Here is a 25,147-nt window from a genome sequence, read left to right on the forward strand (position 1 = left end):
CACAAGTAATCTTTATGCACCTGTTTGCTCTCGCATTTTTGGCACCTTTCAAGGCAACCACAACTATTGCTATTACTGTGCTGTCCTTGTGCTGTCCTTGTAGCTTATCAAACATTTTAAGAATATTTGTCCAACTAGTCTCATTTTTCTCCCCCTTTTACATATAAAACCCCAAATTTCTTTCAAATTAATTATGAAAAGTCGGCAATTAAGAAAGCAAGAATTATTTTTATTCGTCTGTACAAAGATAAATTCTGCACAAAGTCCTTTGCCAGTTATTCTGTCAACGTCTAGGAAATAATAAATTCACACTGAAAAAATAAAAACAATAAAAAAAAAAAAACAATGCAAAAAGCACATTCAAGTGTTCTGTATGACATGGGTGTGCCCTCTAGCAGCTTAGAGGTTAGTCTTCCTTACAATAAGAGACAATATAATCAGAAATGGATACAGTTATCTCTGGTATAACGTATATCACTGCCAAGATCCAAACATCTATAATTCCATTATCTCACAAAGCAAAGCAGGCCCTAATACAATAACAGAAACATTTAATTGCATTGGTAGCTGGTATCAGCTGAGCTATAGGCTAAAAAGCTAAAATTATTATATAGAAGTTTTGCTGTCAAACGCAAACGTTATGTAAAACCAGTTTTACCCAGAGAAGATGTCATGTTCTGCAGTGTCGACCTAAATCAGTCTTGGTCCCTCTTCTGTATGCTGTGCTCTTGTATGTTGGACTTTGTGTGTGAGATGAGCCTCTGAACTCTAGCAGATATGACTCACATCATTCACTGCATGAATATGACAATAAGCTTCAAACTCCTGAGCCAAACACCAATGGTCTGATATCATGGCTAAATAGGCAGTGTGTTTGTCTTTAAGCCACATATTAAGGCACTGTGCCTACTGGATTTAAGGGGTCGGTTTTCCAAACAAAGCAACTGAGAGCAGCTGGCTTCCTAGACTGCCCATTTACTGAATCAGAGAACTCAAAACATCCCAGCACTTCCAAGGCTTTAGCTGCATGCTGAAGTGGCCCGCTGACCTATCATCTTTCTCCGAAGACCTCAGCCTACTGTTTAAGATATTCTTACTGACTGACACTGTGAGCAAATGCACATGAAGATGGAAGCAGCAAGCGGGCTTCTCCTATGCTCTTCACCAAGCCACCAAAAACACATTTTAATCCTAGACAGCTGTCACAGGAACACAATCTCTCTGCATTATGGTAATGCCCTTTTTACTGTAACTGGAATATGCCTGCGTAAGACTTGGCTTTCAGTCCACTGCACTATGTTGAAAAGTGACAGTACCAGTAACTTATATATTTGACTCCTTAATGCCTGACTCATGCACATTTTTATAGGGTAAAATCCACTGACTGCACAAAGATATATACAGTCTATGGTAAAACATAAAAATGGAAAACCTTTTCACCTGTTTATCTGACCATCTGAAAATTTGCTTGTTTAATTGGCAAAATTTGCCAGTGGAAAAAGTGAAAATTCACTTGAAACAAGTGAAAATTAGCTAGAAACAACAAACAAATTTTGCCAATGAAACAAGCAAATTTTCACTTGTTTCAAGCAAATTTTCACTTGAAACAAGAGACAGTTGTCTAAAAACAAGTTACTTCTGAGGTGATCATGTCTTATTTTAAGTGTAATGAGATATTTTGACTAGTAATAAGACATTTTTGACTTGAAATAAGACAAATAATCTTGGTAAGATTTTGAGTTTTTGCAGTGTACTATGAAAGTCTGACCATAGCACTTTAATAAGAAAATGTCCCAGGCTTTCCATAGCACCTGAGATTGGTAGGGACCACTTAAACAATCTCAGATGGTTGACCATTCAGGGCAGAGTAATCCAACTGAGAGTTAATGTTCAATAAATAAGACTGTCAACAACAGAGCTCCCAAGTACCTGGACTACACTACTTCTTTAAAGTTTAAAGACTAGCACAAGTACAAATACAGTCGCTGGCCAGGTTCAGGTCAAAGCACTAGGCAGTACTTTTTCATTCAGGATAGTGGTTGTAAAAGGTTTTTGCAACACAACAAGGTGGCTTCTTGACAGAACATGTGATTGAAGCCAGATCATGATATCTTATCAAAGGGTAAGGAGCCCATTGTGTAAAGGCACGTTGTTGTACATAGCACAACAGATTATATTCAAAAAGTAATTTTGGCAGGTAGGTCCACTCAGAGACCTAATAAGCAATGAGCCATAGAAATACGCAGCCCTTAAATAACATTGGATTTTCAAATCTTACTTTTACACTGTCTCTCCAGCCTTTTCACATTCAGTTCATCTCAAGAAATCAGCGGTGGACGTGGACTTCACTTGCCTAAACTCCAACAAGTCATCCAGCCCATGAATTCACACTGGCTGCTTGATCCAACCCTCTCACCACGAACAGCAGGAGCCGGCCGACGTTAGCCCGCTAGCTAGCGAGTTAGCCGGCTAGTCACTGAAAATACAAATTATTAATTAAGATTAGGAACGGGTTATGGTTAGGGAAAGATTTGTGGTAATGGTTGGGAAAAAGGTCAGGGTTAAGTTTATGAAATATTAGTTAAACGTTATTCGTGAATATTAGCTACCTAAAAATGCACCGCTCTTGGCTGGATTTGAACTCCGGTTGGCTGTCACCATAGTAACGTCCCTGAGTGAACTCTGTACCACAGTGTCATTATTCACAGCACAGCTAGGGGTCGCTTAACTTCAAAATGTAACTGTAGTGTAGGCCATAATAACAAGCTGTACAAATGACCTGTGGGATCGTTTCTGGCTGCAGGGCAGGCTCCTTAATTAGTGGTTTTCATCCATTTTTCAATAATGTACCCTTTTTGGAATATTTTTTTTCCCCACATGTACCCCCTGACAAGTGCCAAAAAAAAGCCTATATAAAGAGATGTAATACAACAGCATCAGTGTCTGAAACAACAGCCTGTTGGCTGTTTCTGCTCCTTTCGCTTCTTTCTCCTTGTTTCCAGCTGTGTCTCTGCTACAGTTTATCCCAAATCCATTTGCTTGACTTTTCTCCTTTCATTGTGGAAAAAAAAAAAACGCATCCATGGCGGCAGATTTAAACCACACACACACACACACACACACACACACACACACTTGACACCTCCAGGAAACCCAGGAGGAATACTGAATATGAAATGTGGCTTAGGAAACTTACATTTAATTTTTTATTTTAATTTTTTATTTTTTTTGGCCTAAATTACTGGGATGCTGCATGAAGCACATACAGTATTTGTTTGTCTGATGGCAAGTAAATCTAAAGTCTGAATTATCAAACCATTATGCCCCTGCTGGAGATGAAAACAGGCAAGTCAACTTTCACGGTGAAAGGGGCCAATAATAGGAGAACCACTCTAAAAACACAGTGTGTGCAGTTATGTATAAACCTTGATGGAGGTATAAGACTCTTTAATTATTAAATATGACTAGTTTTAGATCAGTTTACATTCATTTTTCCAACAGCATAGTCCAATGCTGGTCATCTTCCCCCCCCAAGAATATTCAAAAGAGTAAAGGGCAATAACGATACTGAGCTGAAGTGAAAAATATCAATAGCATTTAATCACCAAATATCAGATATAAACATTTAGTTACCCATTTGTAATGTGGCTGACAAAATCTTTACAAAGTTAGCCTTCTTCTGCAAACTGCTTCACATCATCTGTACAAAAATGAGGTGACATTGGAGACTGGCACAAATAGAGGAAACTCTCCCGAGAAAACGACAATGTCAGCAAAACAAAAAGCTAAATTACAGCGAAACAGTAACATTCTTGTTATTTCGTTACTTGATAAATAAAATGACATGGACAATTTATTTTATTTTTTTTTGTAAACTGCTTGTAGTGCCCACCCGCAAACTCCAAAAACATTCAACTTCCTTTCAGTTCAATACAAACATTATTCGCAGTACCAAATAAATAACTAATCAAATAAATAAAGAGAAATAAATAAATAAATAGGAATACTTTAACTAATTTAATAAACAAAGGTAATCTATAAAGGGCGTCTGAAATTTCGCACATTCGTCTTCAAATACATAATTTAAATCCAATGTTATGACACCTAGAGGCGTGTTTCCTAAGTCTATGACAAAAGTGTAGTCAGGCAGTAGGTTGCTCATAAGTAGGTTGCCCGTAACTCCAAACGTTTCTGTGCTTTTGCTTACTGCAAAAGAGCTAATTTTGTAAATACTGAAAATTACTGTAGGCTTCACTGAAGTCAAACTTTCAGCTTCATCCTTTTAACATATGGCAGAGCCCTCTCGAGCTCCACATCACTCTGAATATCCATAGGGGGCACCCTCGCTTCTCCTCACAAGTATTGGGAGAGCTGGATGTGAAAAGGAATGTAAAATATCTGTCAGTACACTATGTACATATATCTGTAAATTGTTCAAAATATCATGCAAGTTAAGTATTTTAAAACCAAACATTGCAAACTACAACACTGACCTCAACGATAATAATACATTGTAGGCTATAAAGTTTCACAAAATGCCGTCCTTCAATGTACTATACTGTATTGAAGTTCTTTTAACAATGCAATATCACCTAAAGTTAATACTGCAAGTCTCAGATTAAAAGCGTTTTTTTTTTTTAATACTTTTTTTTTTTTTTTTTTTTTGGAAAGCAATGTTTCTGATGAGGTCTCCAAACAGTGTTGAGCTTTAGTCTGCATCACCAGGTCCCCCCATGCTTGGGTTTAGTAGAGATGCACTACTGTTGGTTCTATACATAAACATTCACTCATTTCAGTCAGTCATAATGGAAAGTACATGTTTCCAACAGGCTTCAAATATATAACTCACAATTTGATTTATACAGTGTGCAGATGGGACAAAGTAGAAATATATGAAAATGGACAGTGTCTGTGCTTTGATTCAAGGCTGAACCACAGTGTAGAGAGGAACGACACTTAGCAGAAGGGCAACAGGGTATGTTCTCTTCGCCTCACACTTGTAGACATCTTTCCGTAAAAAGGCAGGAGGGGAGCATGCTCAATAGAGATGGGAGGCCAGCTGGTGAATATGCTTCAGCTGTGCTGTTTCACAACTGTGCCGTGCTTCTTCAAATTTCACAATTCCTCATTTCAGAGCTCATTAGTTCATGAGGAGCATCACAATCTCTCTGTTTTTTTCCTGATCTAGTAGTCCATCTAGAGTTTCACCATCGACCCTTGAAATTCAAGTGTGCCTTTTACATGGCCTGCAGGATGAACGTCCGCATCTAAAATCCAAACGTTCCTGCCATCCAATAGGAGTGCAACAAGGCACTACTGGGTGGAACACCAGGCAGACAGAGAAAAACAACATAGTACAAATAGTTTGTCAAAAAAGCGTCTTTTAAAAATATCCCTTTAAACTCTGAAACCAAATTAAATCATAACACAAAAGACTCCAGGGGCTAATAAATCACCGTGGTAAAGTGTTTTCACTATTTTACCACACATACCTCCTCATGAGGTCATGAATGGTCAACCACTCATGTACTTGTGCTCTCAGGAACCAAAGACGCTGCTAGGGTTTAGCTTGTTTTCTGTCTCCTCCTTCACTTGCATTTTTGATAATCTAGTCTAATAGTTACAATCGCTTGTATTGTAGCCTGGTTTAAGTTAAAATAGCCAGTTTTGTTCCTGGCGTGTGCTTGGCAAAGTTAAGTGAGATTGAGTAATGAATGGTGAAGAAGGCCAATGCTTTTCTCAGCTCTTTCTCAACGCAGCTGATTATCTCCAGTGCAATTTCATTTTGTGCATCAAATGATCCAATATCTTATATCTGTATAAGAACTTTGTGTTTTGCGCTGATTTTCATTGTGCTTAATTTGACTTACATGTGTGGTTTTACAAACTAATGTCTGTCCACATGCTTTGTGTTGTCATTATGTGTTACGTATTTTATTGTGCTTTACTGTCTGTTGTAGCTCCGTCTGCAAACCAAACTGAGGGAGCAGAAACTGAATTGGATTTGATTGAGTTTACAAACTATAGCAACTTGGTATTTTTTTAAATGTTCTAATTTTCTAGATGTATAACTCACTTCCTTTATTTAGATATTCTGTTTTTAACGTATTAGATTCAGATTCAGATTCAGAGTCTGTAGCTGTCTGGCAGAGCTGACATCGATGTTTGACTGTTCATGGAGTCATGAGAAGGTACACATGCTGAAATGGAAACGTTTCAGCCAAAGTGAAATATCGCTTTCAATGAGACATCAAGGGTCAAAATGCATCACACACTGATAACACCAAAAGCTGTTCATAAGCTACATTCCCCATACATAAGCATATATAACTGCATAAAGATTTGACAAACAGTGGCAATATAGGATACAAGATGGGACTAAGAGCTTACCATCAATCTGCCAATTGACGTAATACATGTAATACATTTAAAGAAGTGTTGGCCACACACTGACTTCAGCTGATCTTTTGTATAATAAGACTAGATACTGTAGATAACATTGCATGTAAATCACTTGAAATCTTATCTTTGATCCATGAATCGATGGTTACTGATTGTTACGGCTAAAAATAAAATATTGTCGCTCCAATTATCATAGCGTCACTGCACTGTTAAAGAACACCTTCATGCAAAGTGTTACATGTTCCTAAATGTTATAGTCAATTGAGCATGTACTACTACAGGTACAATATTAAACAAAATTAGTGTAACATTTGATTATTTTGGCCTATTCTTTAATTTCACACCTTTTAGGCTTCTAATTTGACTTGTGGAAGCATGTCAACATTGTACCTAATAGTGGAAGCATTTAAAAAAAAAAAAATGCTAAAACAATCCTCTTATCACAATGAAACTAACCAAACACTTTGTCAGTGATATGCGTAATGAGAAGTCACCCTTAAACTGTTTGACAAAATAGAAATCTTGCTGGAGGGCTAACACTGCTATTAGTATTACATTTTTTCAGCTTTTGTCCCATAGTTTGATTTTCTACATCAGGGCAATCTGAGAAAAAATCATTAAGAAAACTGACCCTAAGAAATCCAAATTTGTATCAGGCATTACAACTGAGGAATGACTCCGGGGGGCATCATGTCTGCTAAAATTATAGTACTATAGTTGTCCTGGCAAAGGTCAGAGGCAGACTGAAAGACACTGAAGTGAATGTGAGTTTAAGGCCCGGATCTACTATAATGGGCATAACAAAAAGGCAAATCACAAAAAAAAAAAAAAAAAAAAAAACAAGTGCGGGTGCAGTAAGTCTTGTGTGTGCAAGGTCTTTACTAGTATACTTACGAAGGTTGGGCATGCAAATGAAAACAGGTGCAGGTAATTCTTTCGAATTTTGAATACGAAGCAAAATGTTGCCACAAGCAGCCTCTGGGCACACTGCAGGTTTGGGCTCCCTGGAGGATGAAACATACCCACCACTAGTGAGTCTATCTACAGCTTAAAGGAATACTCCAACGTTAAGGGCAAAATACCCTTTTTCTTGCCGAGACTGAGACAAGATGTTCAATACCATGTTCACCTCTGTACGTCCAGTGGTTCAATTCATATGGGTAGCATTTCATGTTAGCTTAGCATAAAGACTTGAAGTCGATGGGAGTCATTAGCTTAGCTCTGTTAAAATGAAAAAATAATAATAATAATAAAATAACTCCAAAGCTATAAATGGAAGGATAAATGTGTTCAGCAAGTACAGTTCCCCCATCTAATGTGTATTTTAAATACACATGATACATTGTGTAAAAAAAAAAAAAAAAAAAAGACAGCTTCTGAGATGCAGTACAGTTTACTTTTTTCACTTTGATGGAGCTAGGCTAATGACTCCCATAGACTGCAAGTCTGTATGCTAAGCTAACAGAAAATGCTGCCCATAGGAACAGAACCACTGGACGTACAGAGGTGAAAATGGTATTGAACATCCTGTCTCAGTCTAAAATGTGCCCAAAACATTGGATTATTCCTTTAAATGAATTAAGTGAAGCTCGTTATCTTCCTGTACCCTTGCTCTTGGTAGCTTTAACATTAGCTTGCTCTCACCACTATTGCATCAATGTCCTATGTAGCTTTGCCCAGTAACTTCACTGCCTGTATGGAAACTAAATCCTTTACCAATAATCTGTCCAGCCTGAATTCATGGGCCATCCTAAACACACAAATGACATTAAACCTACAACTCAAACTGTGGCCTGTGACTAAATATTAAATATCCTATATACTATATTCATATTGTATCTTCAAACAAGGTGGCAGACAACAAGAACGGGAGATTTAAAACTCAGGATACTGTCTTTGGAGTTGTGCTGCCCGTCAATAGAATATAATATTAATATTAGGCCTATCCCTGAGCTCCTCTGGACAACATAAGTGAGATGACAGTGAGGGCATGTCTAAAGGTTTTTAGGTGGTGACCTTTTCCACTGTCACCACACTGGAAGCCTAAGATTGCAGCTGATGTTTGTTCCAAATGGGTGACTATTTATTGGTCTATTAAAATGTGTTTATCTCCCTGACACTCTTTGGTGATGCTTCCAGTGAGCTACTACCGTTGTGGCAAAGCCTATGTGCAAAGTTATGACATGCTTTTCTTAGTTTTTAAGTAACATGCACAATCAAACAAATAACTGCAACCCTACAGCACTGATAAGTCATATCCTCTACCCACTGCCACAATTCCCTGTCTTTATTTTGCACTCCAGCCTTCAACACCCACAAATGCATAAGCAATAAGGCAAAGCACAGAGAGCGCAGGCATCCAGATTGAGCCACTATTTTTTTGTTGCTGTTGTTGTTGTTGTTTAAAGCAAAATGCCTTGTGCGCTATGTTAGTAGATCAGAAAACAAGACTTCTTTGTTTGCTATTTGATCTGTGCTAGCACAAACCTTTAGTAGATCCGGGCCTAAACCTAAAACAAATATAGTGGCAGGAGATGAAAGACCTCGGTTAGGGTCTTTCCAGGTGTCAGAGATGAAAGAGAGCCAGAATAAGCTCAAAAAAGAGAAGGATTCCTATGGAGGACTGCAGAGAGTGACCCCGTCCACACTCTGAGGTGTTCTCCTGTAACAGAGGGGGAGAGCAAACACATTTTTCCAGGGAAAAATGGCTCATGACATGTACATTCAATCCAAAGAGAAAATGATTGCAAATTTTCATTTCTCCCATTGGCCATAACATCTGCTTACCCAGGCACTGTAGTCAAAGCAGGTAGCTGGGCCTTTACGATATCGTGCGTTGCTGAGCACTTCACAAGGGTTCTCCTCCTGAACTGTGTGTTTTTGGTTAAGCGACTTTAACTGCCACGTAAGATAGATGATGTTTGCACCTTCAGCAAAAATTAAAAGCACTGCAATGTACCTGAGCATAAAAAGGATACACTCTGTCCTGACCTGGGTCAATCTTTCTATCTCACAGGAGCTGCAGGGTAGCGTTTCAGCGACAACGAAGAGAAGATTGGTGTTTTCTATCCTCTTTGCGTGAAACAGCCTACGGAAAAGAGATGGGCACAGTTAACTGACTCTGTAAACACAGCTGTAAGAGTTAGGAGAAGTGATGACGCAATGCAAACACACTCTGCTGATATGTCAAAAACAAACCTTGAGCAGTTCCCGCAGTCTTGCAGCACGTTGTATGAGTTGGTGGTGTTTGTAAAAAAGAACTGGCTTTGGATGGTCACACAGCTACTTGCCTTGGTCTCAAATCCTTCGACAAGAGTATCGCCTGAAATACAAACACAAACCTGCACTGTACGTAGCATTTCATACAGGATTTTAAAAAAAACAATTCTTAAAAATTGACTATATTCATGCATATATTTTTATATTTTTATGATGCATAAATCAACCTGTGTAAAGCCAACTGTTGTACGCCAGTCCATAGAGTAACTGCTGGATTACAGTCCTGAGAGAGAGAGAGGGATGAGATTACACCATGTAAAGGAGAGAGAGGCATATTCTGGAGAGGGCAACAACATCACACAGAAAAAAACAGGCTGGAGTGGCAGCTGTCCAGCACTAAAACAAATCACCTTCCTGGTACCATCCCTGGTTTCACTTACAGCCTCAGCACGGTTAAAAGGTTGCATCAAAGGGCACCTCGCTTGCTTCTGATGTCATTTGATCTGTACTGTGCATAGACTCACCATGCCACTGTTGATGTCCACCAGGCCAAGCTCAGGATGTCAGCGATGGAGGGCTACAGCCACCATGAGGAGGAGGAAACGACAAGAGCAGTATGAAATGAGTGGTTTCCATGTGTTCTGCTGTTTGTAAAGAAACTCTAAGCTGTTTCATTGTCTAAAAGCTATCGAGTTAAAGCTGTCCCGGCCCTCGTCACTTACCACAAAGAAGCTTCTTGACGCTGCACCGGTGTGGCTGCTGCTGACCGGTTCACACGCCGACTGGTACTGGAAAGACTGACGTCGGGAATAGATAGAGTTGTTGAAGAGTGCATGCATCAAGTAGGGATCCACGTCACCAAAGAAAAGGCCGACCTGTGTTTCAAAGAGAATAAGGAGACATCACGTAACAGCAAGTAACGGGAAAGCAAAAATTCCACACATCTGTTAAACAATGCCACGGGGTCAATGTCCTGTGGCAACGTCCTTCTACTTTCTACCTTTTTTCCCCTCTTGCCACATTTTTCTAGTCCTAGATTTTTGTTTAATGAGATATTTCGTTCATTTTGCCATTCAGTGCTAACTAAATTACACTGAGCTGAGCTGAACTGATTTGAGTCAAACCGAGCTGAACGGATCCAATAATGTGATCTGTCCTCTGACTGACGTGATCTCAGTTCCCGCAGAAATGGTAGTGTGACTGACTCTGACACAGATGAAGCAAATCAACACATTGGCCTACCTTTTTCCAGTGATCCCTCTGATTTGACATGACCAGGAACCCGCCGTCATCAATCAGATAACAGAGAAGGTCCTAGAAACGAAATGGAATGGGTAACATGTTTGGCACATTGATATGAGACATGAAAATTCAATACAAAGGCAGTTGCTGTTGTGTAAGGGGAGACTGTAAAATTGAGGGATGCGCTGACAAGAGAGCAAAAATGAAAAACATGACAGGAAAAGTATACAGTCTCCTCATCGTGACATATGGTCTGTATTTATAAAATATTTAGACTTCCCACTATGACACATGAAGTTTCTTTTTGTCAAGTATAAAGGCTGAAGACAATCTGATGCAACAGTCTAGTTGTAGTATTAATGTGAAGGTAAAATAACAAAGATTCTTACATCAGTGTTTACTTCACAGTCCATCTCACAACTTCTGGATGGTCCACACTGTTTAATGAGACAATAATGTCACTTTGATTTAGGTAAAGACACACCGAGCTGAGTAATTAATGATCACTAGCAAGTAGTGGCTTTTATTATACCTTGTGTGAGCCCTGACGACTGTCTGACACATTGCTGGCCAGGATCTTAAACTTGTCCACCCACGCTTCTAAATCTAGTTTTACTCCCACCACTGAGAAGTGATGAGGTTGACAGAATCAGGAAGCAAGACAAGAAGCAGCATGTTAGGAAGAAGTAGGAGGACAAAGCAACCACAGCTACAAGCAGATAAATGTTTTAGGTTAAATAATAATTCTAGGAGCAATACCACATCAACATAAATTCCTTACCTGCTGGTTTAAGAAGCTTGCCTCCTAAATTCACCTCCACTGATGAACTAACCAGAATGCCAACGGTGCCATTTTCTACGCCTACCGAGTCATCGACTGTTGTTCAGGGGAAGAAGCATATGATGAGAAAAGCCTTACTTTTATAAACCAGTCATTAGCTTATGCTATAGTGTTACAGTGGGCTGAATGAAATCATTTAAAACTAGGTATATGCTGGTGGTGGACAACAGCATGTGTATATCCACAAAATGATCTGCGTTTGACTTGCTAGAGAAAAGGTCACAGGATCACCCAAGTTAACAGGGCTCCTCCTCCAAGGGTCCTGAATGTGCACAGTAACTTTGAGAAGTTTTGAATTAGTGGTATTCTGGCTATTGTACTCACAGCCAGGATCACAACGACAGAAGAAGCAGATGCTCGGGCGAATCCACAATATCCCCAACACAACAACATTTTGGGGATTTAATTCATTTTAGAGTTTTTCTAATTAACTATCGTCATATAATCCCAGAGAAGGAGGAGATCATCATGATCAGCATTTACATTATAAATTTTTCATTATCTGAGAAGTTGCATAGATATTGCAGAAGTAAACGGACAATACTCACAGACTCTTGGTGGAGCTCTGAACATGTAGCCCTTATTGTCCAGGCTGCGTCGGTAGTAATTGGAGTTGAAGGGTTCAGGATCCTCATCCCATGACTCAGCAGCCCTGTAAAAACATAATAAGGCAAAACAAATGTGCAAGCAGTAATGAGAAGGTTACAACACTATGGCAGAGTTTCTGTTACTATTGCAACTCAAATTGAAATGGCTGAATTTTCTTCAAATTTCATCATATCCACATGTGGCTTGACATACAACTTTAACATGATGTTTAAAAATTAACAACAGGCAGCATTTCAAGTGGACAGTATATCATGACTGTACAGTCAGTAGAACTACTTGTAAAATTAGTAATGTGGCCATTTTTGGTAAAATCACTTAGCTTCTTTCAACCCAAGTAAAGGAAATCAAATTAATGCACTTGTCAAATTCTGACCTTCACTTCATAAAAAGTGGACTTGAGAAGAGAGATTCCTGCACACTAAACTTTATTGAATACACAACGTTTCGGTTCTTAGACCTTTGGTTTTACCTGATTTTACAGTGTGTAGGAATCTTCTCTTATCTATAGAACAGTTTATAGTCAAGTGGACTGTTTGGCATGCCCAGATAAATATCTGTAAATTTGAAATCTCTTCAGCCTAGTAAGTTTCAAATCTCTTCATCCTCTAAGATTTCAACCTTAGAATTTAAGGGTTTATTATAGTGCCCCCTATGGGTCAATCAGTCTTTGTGAAGTTATGAGTCACCACAACTATCCTTGTGCCAATGCCATGCACCATGTTATTGCCATGTTTACAGGAAAACTATTGGCTAAAGACTGAATACATACCAGATTACTGACAAAATTCTCTGGAATTAATAAAATGCACTATATTAATCTGTACAGCCTTACTCACAAGTTGGGAAAAACCCTCGTTACTCCACCATCTGTAGAGGCAAATACAGCCAGGAAGCCGTACCTGTAACACAAAATCTTTCAGCCAGTACTCCAGAAATATCAGAGTTCAGTTCTGATACCATCAAACTGCTGTAAGAGTACAATAATCTGATTCATCACAGAAGGTAATGGATGTTAACACAGTTTTATCTGGATATTTTTGACACTGGAGCTGTCACTGACTATACACTTTGCATGTTCATAAGACATTTAGCTGACTCACGAATTGAGATCCTTGTTCTTCCACACTCGGGAGGCAAGCTGTGCAATAATGCCAGAATCCAATATCAGGTTGTGAATGAGGCCTTGGTCACCTGAGACACAAACAAGCAGATACTGTAAATTGACCTCCCATCTTCTGAGCAGGAGTGGATGGTGCAATCCAGTAAGAGATGCTAACACACAACTCACAGTCCTCAGACTCTGGCGTGATGTCCACCATGAGAGATAGGAAGTTCTCCAAAAACTGGGTGTTGTTGTCAGAAAGATGCAGACGCTTGCAGTATTCCCTGGAGGAAGGACAGAATAAATGACAACATTCCTTTTTACTTCTCTGTGGAAGAGAGAGAGAGGGAGAGAGAGAGAGAGAGAGAGAGAGAGAGAGAGAGAGAGAGAGAGAGAGAGAGAGAGAGAGAGAGAGAGAGAGAGAGGGAAATCACCTGGGAGCCAGAAACACGTGTCCTGACGATTCAAAGGAGCTGGGCAACAGAGATTGCAAATCTGCAAGAAAGAAAGAGAGAGAGAGAGTTTTCAGTTCACCTCTAAATTACATCTTCATTAAATAGGCTCGACGGTTTAAAAGCTCTGTAGCCAGATACTCACACTGGAGCTGCAGCATCACATCACTCAGGTCTGCTTGGATGTAATATTCATTGTAGGGGGGTAATACCAAGCCAAGACTGTAGGTGGCAGCATCCAAAAAAGGAAAATGAGAAAATGAGGAAAATGAATGGGCACCATGAAGAGAGAGAGAGAAAGAACCCTCTAAAACCTAGTCTATCAACCCAGTCCTCAAGCATCAATATATTATTTAATCTGTCATTCAAAAGACAAAGGTCAAAATATCAAAATATTGATGTATCATGATACTTTCTCTTGTAATATGTTAATGATGTACTTGTGCCAGGTATCGATATTTGAGTTTTCAACTTATTTTGCATAGCTGCAAATTTGGGTTCCAATGAAGCACATTTGCTCCCTGTGTTTTTCATATTTGAACTGAAACTATTATATCATATTCATGTAGCGGTGGCAGTAGGTGTGCATATTAAAACACTAAAAACACAACTGATTCCTACTCCTACAAAAAGGCCAAATTATTTTGCCTTTTCCACAGAATTTTTTCGTCTTCAGTTTCAGATATCGTGATGTATCATAGCTGAATGTCTTACAATACATCACATATCACAAAATCGCCCGTATTGTGATACTGCCGTTATTGTGGGTAAAATATTGTGAGAGTATCATACTGCCCGTTACCCAGTGATTCTCACCCCTAATAACATCCACTCACCTGTAGTCTGTGCCATTGATAGGTGTCCAGGTGTAACCTCTGTATGCTTCATCAATGTATTGCTACAATAAAGGAAACAATCCATACAACGTCAGTCAAGCTGACTTGATGCTGCATGAGCTGTGACTTGTAGAAGGTGTCTCACTATATGTGGGCTGGCATACTGCCAACATTTAAATGTCTGTTACTGTAATTCTTCATGTATTCTTGACACTTAAGTTCCAGGTTTGGTTTTGATGACAATCAAAGGGGTGTTAGTGCAGTAGGTGTGATGGCTAGACTAGGCCAGACCAAAGTGGTTAAATGCATGAAGTGACCTGGAAAGAGCAAATTACTTGCCTCATCAACTGACTTGATTAGGGTTTTGATCTGCATTTCACCCGGTCTTCCGTCAATCATTTGTCGACGGATCTCGAGATTGAGAAGAAAAAAGAGAAAAACGTTTTCATCTGCCACATGACCGCATGAATTACGGCACCGTGACTACTTGAAGAAAATGTTGCACGCAGGTAGGCAGATTGTCCTTAGGCAGATAATGTTGTTCATTGAAGCAGCAGTAACTTTGACCATAAGCTTAACAGCAAGGAACAGAAAATGCCTGAAACCAGAAACTCCACGTTTCAACACTCACCTCCTCTTTATTGCTGTCCTCCACCTCTGCATCAAGAAAGTCCAGTGTCACAGGCTCTGGGACGTCGTCAGGCTGAGAGGAATCAAGCACAAAAGAAACATTAATGTTAGCATCAAACATATGCAAATATTAAACATTTACAATGGATTAAAAGTGGAACAGCATTATAATTACTGAGACTACATCTTAAGATATTGGCTGTAAATATGCAACTGAAATGGACACTCACACCCTATTCCCATCAGCACCCCCCATTTTTTACACATAGTGCAAATAAAAAGTTCTTTGGCAGGATAAATCAAGGTCACCTTTGGCTGAAGGTTAGGGTGAAGGAGAAGATAACCATTTGGGTCGATGGCAAATATGTATCCATTGGCTCCAAGCTGAATAACACAGAACACACCAAAGTTAACCAGAGTGATCTGTCTGTCTGTCGTATCACTGTGCATCAAGGGCAGAAACAAAGAAGTGAAACTAGGGCTGGGTAAAAATATTGATTTTCTGATTAATCATGATCTTCATTTGAATGATCCAGTATCGATTCCTAAAATCCTGAGACTGATCATTTAATTTATTCCTGTTTTTAGAGGATAGGTCAAGATTTTTGCTAAATGTGATTTGTAGCACACCTCCCATCCTGCAGATGTAATCTGCTGAATAACTAGCTTATGGAAACTCAGTTGACCAAATTACATGTTTTTAACAAATGAACAAACAACAGCAGGAGCTCCCCACCTGAAGCCTGCACCTTCAAGCCTAAGACAGATGTGTTGATGCATTTAGGATTTAAAAAACATGATGTCGAAGAAGAGTGGGAAAAAAGCACATGGGTTTTGTGACTAAAATATCTCTAACTCCTTCAATATGGACTGAAATGTAATCAAAACTGCTGTCATGTGTAGAATCGAATGGAATCAAGTCTGTGGCAAAACCCAGCCCTAAGTGAAAGTGTGGTTTTTGTAAAAAAAAAAAAAAAAAAAAAAGCACTATACTCACAGTGTACCGTGGTGTCAGCCGCTTTATCTCATCAAGATGCACATCAACTCCCATGACACCTAATATTAGCTGATTCTGGAGAGACAACAGTGACAATAAAACATTCATTAGAAAATTGCAGTGCTGTCACTCAACAGAGCAAAATCCTGCCACTCAAAAGCTCTGTTAACAAATACAGACAAATATGATGAGTGCGACCTGCAGCAGGCAAATTATTACTCATGGCTTTAGATTTATTTTCAAGGCACTACCCCTTTTTGTACCTGTGAATTTCCATCCATGGTGAGATTGAATACAGGCAAAGTTCCTGTTACCACCATCCCAAGACCCTATGAAGACAAAGACAGAGAGTCTAATCAAATGAATAAAACACGAGGCCTTCTTTCCAGTTTGTATATATGTTCAATACTGTTATTATATTTGATCCAACACAGCACTATGTTTTTTCGGGGGGTTTTGTGATCAACAATTTTTATATTTGAAGGTACAAGACACAACAAACAAACACACAGACAACATCAGGATGGCACACTGACTATATTGTTTGACAGCTGTTATAATAAAAAGGAAAGGGGGGGTTTACAGGAGAAAAAAAAAAACATGGCAGTAACCATGGCAATGATGAATAAAAATAGGAAACAGACATTCCAAGATAACAGCAGACTGAGAATGCCTGAGACTGAGGAAAAAAAAAAAAAGGAAAAGATAAACAGTAAAACAAAATCCTATGTTACAGCCTACAGCCTACCATTTCTAGATCTAAAGCACTATGTGTTTAAAAATAAAGTTAATCATTAAAAATGGGGTCAATTAAATCTCACCAAGGCATCCTGATAGACATTGGTCCATTGCACCTGCTTGGCAACACTGCCTGCCAGGACCATGGGACGGCCGAGCACATCAAGGTACTCCTGACAACACACAGGAACACATGACAGGCGGCCGCTTCAAAACAACCAACAATCAGGGAAAACAGGTGTACAAATATGTGGAACTCTGTGTTTCCATAGATTGAGTGCCACAAGGAAAACCAGAGAGAAAGGATGGGGATCAGCTGTGTCAGAGGCACTAGACAAACCCACCTGGGTGTTAATCCTTATAGCACAGATGGAACGGATCTCAAAATAGTAACCTGGCAAGCAAGGAAGAAAGAAGACAAACAGAGAGAGAGAGAGAGAGAGAGAGAGAGAGAGAGAGAGAGAGAAAGACTGAAAATGTGTATGAAATATGTTTATTGATACACACTGAAACAGTGCTTATAAATATTCCAGATTTTACTAGATGTTACGAGAGTAGTGACTCAGCCACTTACATCCAACAGTTAGGAAGCTTAAAGGTAGACGACCACTCGATGTTAACACTCGTCTGTTATTCCTAATTGCATATTCCAGTCCAAATTTTCGATTCAGTCCAAGCTGTCGCCTGAGAGCTGGGCCCGCTCAAACTAAATCTCTCATTACAATTGGATCTGCTTCACTGAGGAGCAATGAGACACCCTGTTTGTTGGTATCCCACACATCTGTCTGAGCTACCCGATGTCCCAGAACCAACACAACCCCGGTGCTTCAAGCCACTTCCATCATTATCCAGTGCAGCAGCAAGTCTCCAAAACTCAATATGTTTCTTAACGCGTACAGGAATTAATTTAGCAGTAACACGAGAGCTTCCCAAGGTGCTGAGATGACTCCAGGCGTAATCTTCCACACCACATTACACAGGATATAACCTTTAGATGGAAATGCTTAATCAGAATATATCAATTTATATTCAACTAGAATCCAACAGACACATTAATCATTCTAGGCTGTGAAATCCAGTTAGTAGAACTGCTAATGTGGGCCAGCAGGGGATATATTGACATTGCTTTGTTGAGCCAAATGCTGTGATGGGTAAATTTGAGGAAAACAGGGGGACTTATTCACTTAGCCCCCCTCTGCCTTCTATTCAGTGGCTACTGCTGTGCAGCTGTTTGACAACATGGAGTAAAGCTGTCTTTAAAGCTGACTTCAATTGGTCAGATGCCTAAGCTTTAATTTTTATTTTGAGAACAAAAAGCAGAGAAAACAGCAACTAATTTTACTCATTTATGTTCAGCCAACATCAGAATCATTTTTGCTACATTCAAACAAAATGTCAGCTATGGCTATGATGGCGACATGGGTGTTCTCACTAACATGGCATTAATAGCAGGACATGTACAGATGAATAGCATTTTGATTTGTTTCAACTTGCAAATAGATTCTATTAACTACCTGTTTGTAGTAGTTCATTTTTTTAATACGTCAAATCATCGTTTTCGAATAGACTAATGTTTCTAAGTGCAAAATGAGCAAGAAAGAGATGCACTTGAACAATAGCAATGAATGTGATAATTATCTGATGATCTAAAAATACATGTGCTCACCTAACATTTTATGGTCGCTGCTTTGCCTGGGGCAGAGCTGCCTAACCATTATCTACAAGTGCTTGAAAGTGTTTCTTTTAATAATAATAATAATCCTGTTTGTAAATGGCTCCAAAAATAACCTTCCTCTAACAGGCTCTGTACATTATGTTGCAGTAATGCTACAGAACCAGGGGCTGTAATCTTAGCTAGAGAAAAAAAACAAAAATAAAAAAACATTTAAAGTATTATGACTTAAATAACTGGGCCATTGAGATTATGTAATTTTTTAACACTACAGTATATGATAATCATGTTGATATGTAAATTCACTATTATATAAGAACAGTTTCTGGGTCAGTCCACTGCACCTGAAAGTGAGGCGTGTGCAGAAACTATCATCAGGTGAGAGAATCCCATAGAAAATTAAACTCACCTTTATTGGTGCATGCAATCCACTGCAAAGGTGTGACATCATAGTTATGCTGACCGACAGAGAAGGTGAATACTCGAACCTTAGAGGACAGAAATTGAAAAAATGTCGCATTAGTTACAACATGACAAAGCCAGTGGACAAGGCACTGCTCAGATTGTTGTACAATGGAGTTAAAACATAAGTTTTCCAATCTCAGAGTAAACCAACCGTTTTGTTGGGCCAGTTGTATTGCACAAAGATGTCCTGAGCTCTGTCCTCTCCTCCATCAGTGAACAGCATGATTATTTTATTGCAGTTTGCCCGTGGCACATTTGTTTTCTAGGGAAAAAAAGAAAGATAAAAGAACAGAATAGAAAATGAATGAGAATGAGTGTTGTATAAATGAGGAGGGTCAGTGCCATAATGATGGCTGAATTGGTCAATAAGTGAACAGTGTGTGGAAACTTTAACACTGACATAACTACCAAAAGGATTTAAATGAATGTGTCATTTACATTTAACAGCTGGTTGAAGGCAAAATGAAAGCCAGACTTGTAGTCAGTGGTGCCTTTGGCTTGCATTTGCTGAACGGCATCTTTGAAGATCTTTTTGTTGCGCACATTAGCCTGGACCAAGTGTTTGAAGCAAGGAACCACTGCCTCGGCCTTCTCATTAAACTGAAACACAGCAGAAAAAAGGACTCAGACATGACAAGAAATGATAGCAAGATATCAATGAAATAATCAGAGAGATAAGTTAGTATAAAGCATAGCTGACACTAACCCTGGCCACGTTGACGTAGTCATCATCAGACAGAGTGTCCAGCATTTCCATCACTGACGCCTTGATCAGTTTCAGGGTGAGCCCGCTGACACTGCCACTCCTGACAGGACCACAGATAAATATAAATCACCTGCTCAGGTACAAAATGGGCACATGCAAGCGCAAACAAATCAATATTACACATAGGTTACACAACCAAAAGCACAAGCTCCTAAATACCATTGTAAGGATGATATGCCGCAATAAAGTACACACAATGTTAAAATTTGGAATTTTCCACTATTCAGGCAGTATATAATACAATAAATGATAGCACAACTGCAAACAAAAGAATTAAAATTACACTGTTCAGACCTCATTCAGCTCAGATTTTGCTCCCCACTTGTTTTGTCTGAGTGACTGACAAAGTACAAGCGATGAGCAAGCAAAATATCCATCAGTAGCATCATTGCCGTTGTGCTTCATGTTGATGGGTCTTTCACAAGTGCTACTCTGCTATTTTTCTCATTCAACACAATGTGAAGATGAGCCTTGCAAAACGGTCTCAATGACCCATTATCAACACAGTGCCTGGCAAACATGGCAACAGTACAATGATACTGTAGCTAAGGGCTGTTACACTTGCCCATAACCATGAGTTTGAATGTCAACTCACTCACTGAGATGAACGCTTTATCTAATGTACCAGAAGAATAGGAATCGAAACCTCCTCTGCTAATTTTTAAGCTTAAAAAGCAAAATGTGGTAGGCCTCAGTAAAGAGTGTTATGTGACACCAACCTTTATCTATATCAGACTGGAAGTTTTATTTTTAAATGTGACAAAAACAGCAGAATAGGTGGAGTTTGCCATATTTACTTTTGCTGAAGTACATATCTACCATAAACTGCAGAACAGTTAATAGCCAACATTAAAAGAAAAATAAAATAAAGCACAGTTACTCACACATCAACAAGAATAACCATGTCTTTGGGGGATGAAGCACCCTGGATGTACCTGTGATAGTAAAAAACAGAGGATGCAATGCTTCTGTCCTCAAAATGAAATGGACATATTATACAACTAGATGAAAAAAAAAAAAAAAAAAACAGCATAAACGGTCTACTGTACCAGGGCCTCCTCCTGACATCATAGAGGTCGATTTTATCAGGGGCTCTCCAAGGTGTAGCTGTGAAAATAAGAGTAGATGTTTCCCCTCATCCATCTTTTGTTTATTTAGTTTTCATCTCAGTTCTCAGTTCTCATTGAGTCCACTTAAAATCTTCACTTGACATCTGGCTGACAAGCTTAAGAGAGAGTTTTAGGACCTACCTGGGTAGTAGCGGGTGACACCCGTGGCACTCCCAAACGCCTGCCACAGAAGTGAAGGATCCTCCCGACTGTTCTCCATGAAGACCTTCTCCAGTGCCTGTGTCCAGTTCAGCTCATTCAGAATGACTGGAGCTAAAGCAGAGAAAAAGAGTACAACTTAATGGATACACATCTTAGAGAATATGGATTACATGTCACTGAATCACAGACATTTGATGATATTCAAGAGTATTGTGCCAAATAAAAAAAAAAACCTAGTAACAAACCCTCTTACCTCCTTTATAAATGTCTGTGGGGATCTGAACCGCTGTGTAGGAGTAGTTGACATTATTTTTGAAGTTTGGATCATACACAAACTCCAACTTGATATGGGAAGGATTTTCCATCTCCCCATCACCGTCCATGGAATACTTTGAGAACATGAAAAAGCAGGAATACCGAATTATTTTATTTGATAATAATGATGTAATTTCAGAAAATGGAAAGTACATTACAATGTTAATTTCAAACACTGTTGAAATTTGAAACAAATGAAAAATCTTCCTTTTTATTCGATTCTGTTTTATTTATAAATATATATCTCAAGGTGCTTTACAGAGGCCCAACAAATTTTGCTCAGCCCATGAACCTGCACTTGGCGATGAAAAAACACTTTTTATGAAATAAACCAAGTAAACATAAACAAAGCGGAAGAGTATATTTATTTGTCCACTACTCACATAATCCAGCTCTGCCTTGGAGTCATAGTACGCCATATCCAACTCCTGGGAGAAGAAAAAAAAAAAAAAAACAGATATAAACATGAGGCACAGTGGCCACAACTTTGAAGCAAAAGGAGAGGCAGAGGAGCAATTTTCAAGGCTGATGATTATTTTTAATAACTTACACTTTAATCTAGCATAACAAGTTCCAAGCTTCCACAGGATTGCATCACTTTTGTTCATTATGAGATCAACTTGTATCCCTTGGGGATCAAACAGTTACAAAATTGGACAAGGACACAAATGATCCGATGTACGTGGTTACCCTGTATCCAGAGTAGGGATGTCACAAGAGCTCATATTACCGATACCATGATGATGCCGAATCGCAAGAAACATAATGGTACCAGTTTTATACAGTATCAGAAGTACCAACTGGTACCACATTTGTGAGTAACTACATACCCGCTACCAAAACAAGACAGTACTCCTCCTGATCTGCAAACAAAAAGAAAAAAACTGCCATCGAGGCAGGTGAGGAGGGCAACATAGACAAGAAAAAGCCAGAGTGTAGACAGTGTTTGCATTCTAGACGAAGGGTGGAAAGACATCCAACCTAGCCAACCACATTTATTATCTATAGTTCTTATATTACACAAATTTATACTGAAGTAAATGGGATATTGTTTATTTGGTGGTATCAAAATTGTTATTGAGAATCAGGGATTTTTACTAGAACTGGCATTAGCTACCCAAATTCTGGTATCATGACGTCTCTAATCCAGAGTGTAGTTTGTCCTAGTCCTGTCTATTATTACTGTCTCATGGAGAGCGCTCTGCATGTCAAAAACGATGTATTTCTTCGGTTGGGTAATCTTGCACACCCTACAATAGCATATCCCTTTTAGGTTTGGTAGTAAAATAAAAAAATTAAATGCAATATTTCTATTTAAAGAGTGGCTTTCATTGTGGGCAAGAGATACAGCAGCTCAGACCAGATTTCCCTCCCCAGGGAAGGATGAGGTCTCTTGGGAGGAGGGGTTAAGGCCACAGGCCCAGTCCCACTCAGTCGGGCTAATGAGGCAGACCAAGTGGAAAAGTGGAATGCCAATGTCTGTAGGACTCAACGGGGCCCTGCGGCTGAGCGCGCTCAGTGGTGTTTCACAGCCAGGCCAGCACTGTGGCTCCAGCTCATCCTTCAGCTCGGCAGCTGACTGGTGCCCTTTCTTCTCTCTCTCGCTCTTTCTAAGGCCATCCCACTTGTTTATTACACGGCTTGATAAATACACATCTGGGAGGCATTATTGTCACCAGCTTGTGAATTTCACTGTTGTCAGCCGAAAACCATTCATCTCCAAAAGGTCAACTTTTCAGGAACTGAGAAAAACAGTCTTGCTTTTTAGCTTGATGACTGTGCATTTTCCAGTTTATCTAATTAGTCTTGAAAATGTTTCATAAGCCCAAGGATTAGAGATATTTGTTAGCCCATAGTGGAGCAGATGATTTAGCAAAATTGTAGATACAGGATTTATTTCTTTATTTATTCATGGTTTATTTGATAGGAACCGATACACTGTACACAAACAAACTGAAAACATCTATCCAACGCAGGTATCATAGTGTTTGCACTGGATGCTAATTTGTAAAAAAAAAAAAAAAAAAAAAAGAAGGAAAGAAAGAAAGAAATTACAATTAAAATAATAAAAAAAAACTAAAAGGTAAACTGATTACAGCAAGATACAATGAAACAGACATTTAGCAGTAACATAGCTGACAGTGACAAAGTAGCTTTTGATAAATTACCAGTGTGTTCAGAAATATTATCTCGAACACTTCTGGTCTCCTTTATTATGATTATCAATTGATGTGCATGAAAAAAAAAACAACTGAAACCTACTTTAGCTGCAAAAAAATTAGGTCACATACTCGAGAGTAAACTCAGTATGTCATAAAGTATGTCGTAAATCTACATCCAGATTTATCAGACCACACTACTCTAAAGCACCCTTAGTTAAAAATCTGCTGCAGCTGATTTGTTGAATTTGTTTGTGCCATACAGAGATTTTAAACATCCAGTGCAAAGAATTATGCCCAGTCTTTATAGTTAAAAATAATATAATAAACACACATGCACCATTTGTGTATGATCCTCCACTTAATATTTACTGATGCATCATTTGAATTCTGAATGTCAGGTTATTTAAGATTTTTTTCAAGCTTTACCTTGATGCCATCCTGCCATAGATGCTCCCGCTGGAGACGCTCTGCCTCACTGGCTAACCTCTGCATGTTGAAGAGACAGAAATATTCAGATGAGTGAACAGAGGAGAGTTAAATACCTTGTCATTCCTACGAAGGGGAGACAAAAACATGGAGGCAGGTTCTAAAGATCATGAGTGCTTCCTCTGAGCCAGATCTGGGGTCAAATGGCATTCACAAATAATTATTTGCATTAATTTAAACCTGTGTTGTTTAACAGACAAGAACAATTCAGACGGTGTCACGAAAACTGTCAAGTATCAACTGAAATACAAATACTTTTCAGTGATTGCTTATGTCTTCATATGAAGGTTAAAAAAAAACATAATCCTACAATTAATTAAAGATATACCGAATAATACAAAAGGTATACTGTGAATACCCCGATTTGAACTTAATAATAGCTCTGTAAACTGTTAAAGCAATTTGGAAATCACTGTGTTGATTTTTAATAATTAAAGCAAATGGGAACAGAATGGGTTACAGTAATAATGTCATTGTCAGTTACCTGTATATTGTGTTAAACTATTAATATAATTTAATATCATTTAATATTTTCAGATGATCAAGGTCATTGGAGATGATCAAGGTCACTGACAAAAAGTAAATTATGCCAGAAATCAATACAAATCTAAACACAATTTGACAAAATACATCTATACATCTGGATGATTATCTTATCAATCTGTAGTAAATTATAATTTAAAGACAAAAAGAGAGAAAGAAGCAGTAACACTAAAAGAAATGGTACAGTCAACAGGATTAAAGAGGGGAATAAGTTAAACGGATATTGACAATGACATTTCTTTAGGAACCAGACTTACGTCAAGGGCTTTGCGCTTCTTCGCCAAAAGCTTCTCTATGTCAGAGGCCACCTTCTCTACAATCTCACGGGGCTGATTCTTCACCAGACTGAACTGTCTTCTTTTTTCATTGTATATCTGTAAATTGATGATGCAAAAGGTT

General features: G+C 38.8%; 1 protein-coding gene across 1 annotated transcript in view; it reads right to left on the reverse strand.

Annotated features, from left to right (window-relative positions):
* Nucleotides 1-8,803: 8,803 nt before the first annotated feature.
* Nucleotides 8,804-25,147, reverse strand: part of cacna2d2b (calcium channel, voltage-dependent, alpha 2/delta subunit 2b) — a 31,812-nt gene continuing 15,468 nt past the window's right edge. Inside the window, exons 3-38 of the mRNA XM_030050659.1 lie at nucleotides 25,006-25,122; nucleotides 24,146-24,205; nucleotides 21,941-21,985; nucleotides 21,496-21,631; nucleotides 21,222-21,353; nucleotides 21,021-21,078; nucleotides 20,856-20,906; nucleotides 19,912-20,011; nucleotides 19,644-19,805; nucleotides 19,357-19,467; nucleotides 19,150-19,228; nucleotides 17,413-17,462; nucleotides 17,152-17,241; nucleotides 16,594-16,659; nucleotides 16,331-16,405; nucleotides 15,643-15,717; nucleotides 15,335-15,406; nucleotides 15,043-15,114; nucleotides 14,704-14,765; nucleotides 14,013-14,089; nucleotides 13,850-13,910; nucleotides 13,602-13,699; nucleotides 13,414-13,504; nucleotides 13,150-13,212; nucleotides 12,253-12,356; nucleotides 11,645-11,740; nucleotides 11,396-11,487; nucleotides 11,253-11,300; nucleotides 10,864-10,935; nucleotides 10,344-10,496; nucleotides 10,146-10,198; nucleotides 9,849-9,904; nucleotides 9,601-9,724; nucleotides 9,381-9,490; nucleotides 9,190-9,272; nucleotides 8,804-9,064 (exon numbers count right to left, since the gene is read on the reverse strand). Of these exons, the coding sequence (XP_029906519.1) occupies nucleotides 8,969-9,064; nucleotides 9,190-9,272; nucleotides 9,381-9,490; nucleotides 9,601-9,724; nucleotides 9,849-9,904; nucleotides 10,146-10,198; nucleotides 10,344-10,496; nucleotides 10,864-10,935; nucleotides 11,253-11,300; nucleotides 11,396-11,487; nucleotides 11,645-11,740; nucleotides 12,253-12,356; nucleotides 13,150-13,212; nucleotides 13,414-13,504; nucleotides 13,602-13,699; nucleotides 13,850-13,910; nucleotides 14,013-14,089; nucleotides 14,704-14,765; nucleotides 15,043-15,114; nucleotides 15,335-15,406; nucleotides 15,643-15,717; nucleotides 16,331-16,405; nucleotides 16,594-16,659; nucleotides 17,152-17,241; nucleotides 17,413-17,462; nucleotides 19,150-19,228; nucleotides 19,357-19,467; nucleotides 19,644-19,805; nucleotides 19,912-20,011; nucleotides 20,856-20,906; nucleotides 21,021-21,078; nucleotides 21,222-21,353; nucleotides 21,496-21,631; nucleotides 21,941-21,985; nucleotides 24,146-24,205; nucleotides 25,006-25,122 (3,090 nt within the window). The 3' untranslated portion in view covers nucleotides 8,804-8,968. The remainder of the gene's footprint in view (nucleotides 9,065-9,189; nucleotides 9,273-9,380; nucleotides 9,491-9,600; nucleotides 9,725-9,848; nucleotides 9,905-10,145; nucleotides 10,199-10,343; nucleotides 10,497-10,863; nucleotides 10,936-11,252; nucleotides 11,301-11,395; nucleotides 11,488-11,644; nucleotides 11,741-12,252; nucleotides 12,357-13,149; nucleotides 13,213-13,413; nucleotides 13,505-13,601; nucleotides 13,700-13,849; nucleotides 13,911-14,012; nucleotides 14,090-14,703; nucleotides 14,766-15,042; nucleotides 15,115-15,334; nucleotides 15,407-15,642; nucleotides 15,718-16,330; nucleotides 16,406-16,593; nucleotides 16,660-17,151; nucleotides 17,242-17,412; nucleotides 17,463-19,149; nucleotides 19,229-19,356; nucleotides 19,468-19,643; nucleotides 19,806-19,911; nucleotides 20,012-20,855; nucleotides 20,907-21,020; nucleotides 21,079-21,221; nucleotides 21,354-21,495; nucleotides 21,632-21,940; nucleotides 21,986-24,145; nucleotides 24,206-25,005; nucleotides 25,123-25,147) is intronic.

The sequence above is a fragment of the Myripristis murdjan genome, chromosome 5 (genome assembly GCF_902150065.1).
Source record: "Myripristis murdjan chromosome 5, fMyrMur1.1, whole genome shotgun sequence".
In the NCBI taxonomy this organism is placed as follows: domain Eukaryota; kingdom Metazoa; phylum Chordata; class Actinopteri; order Holocentriformes; family Holocentridae; genus Myripristis; species Myripristis murdjan.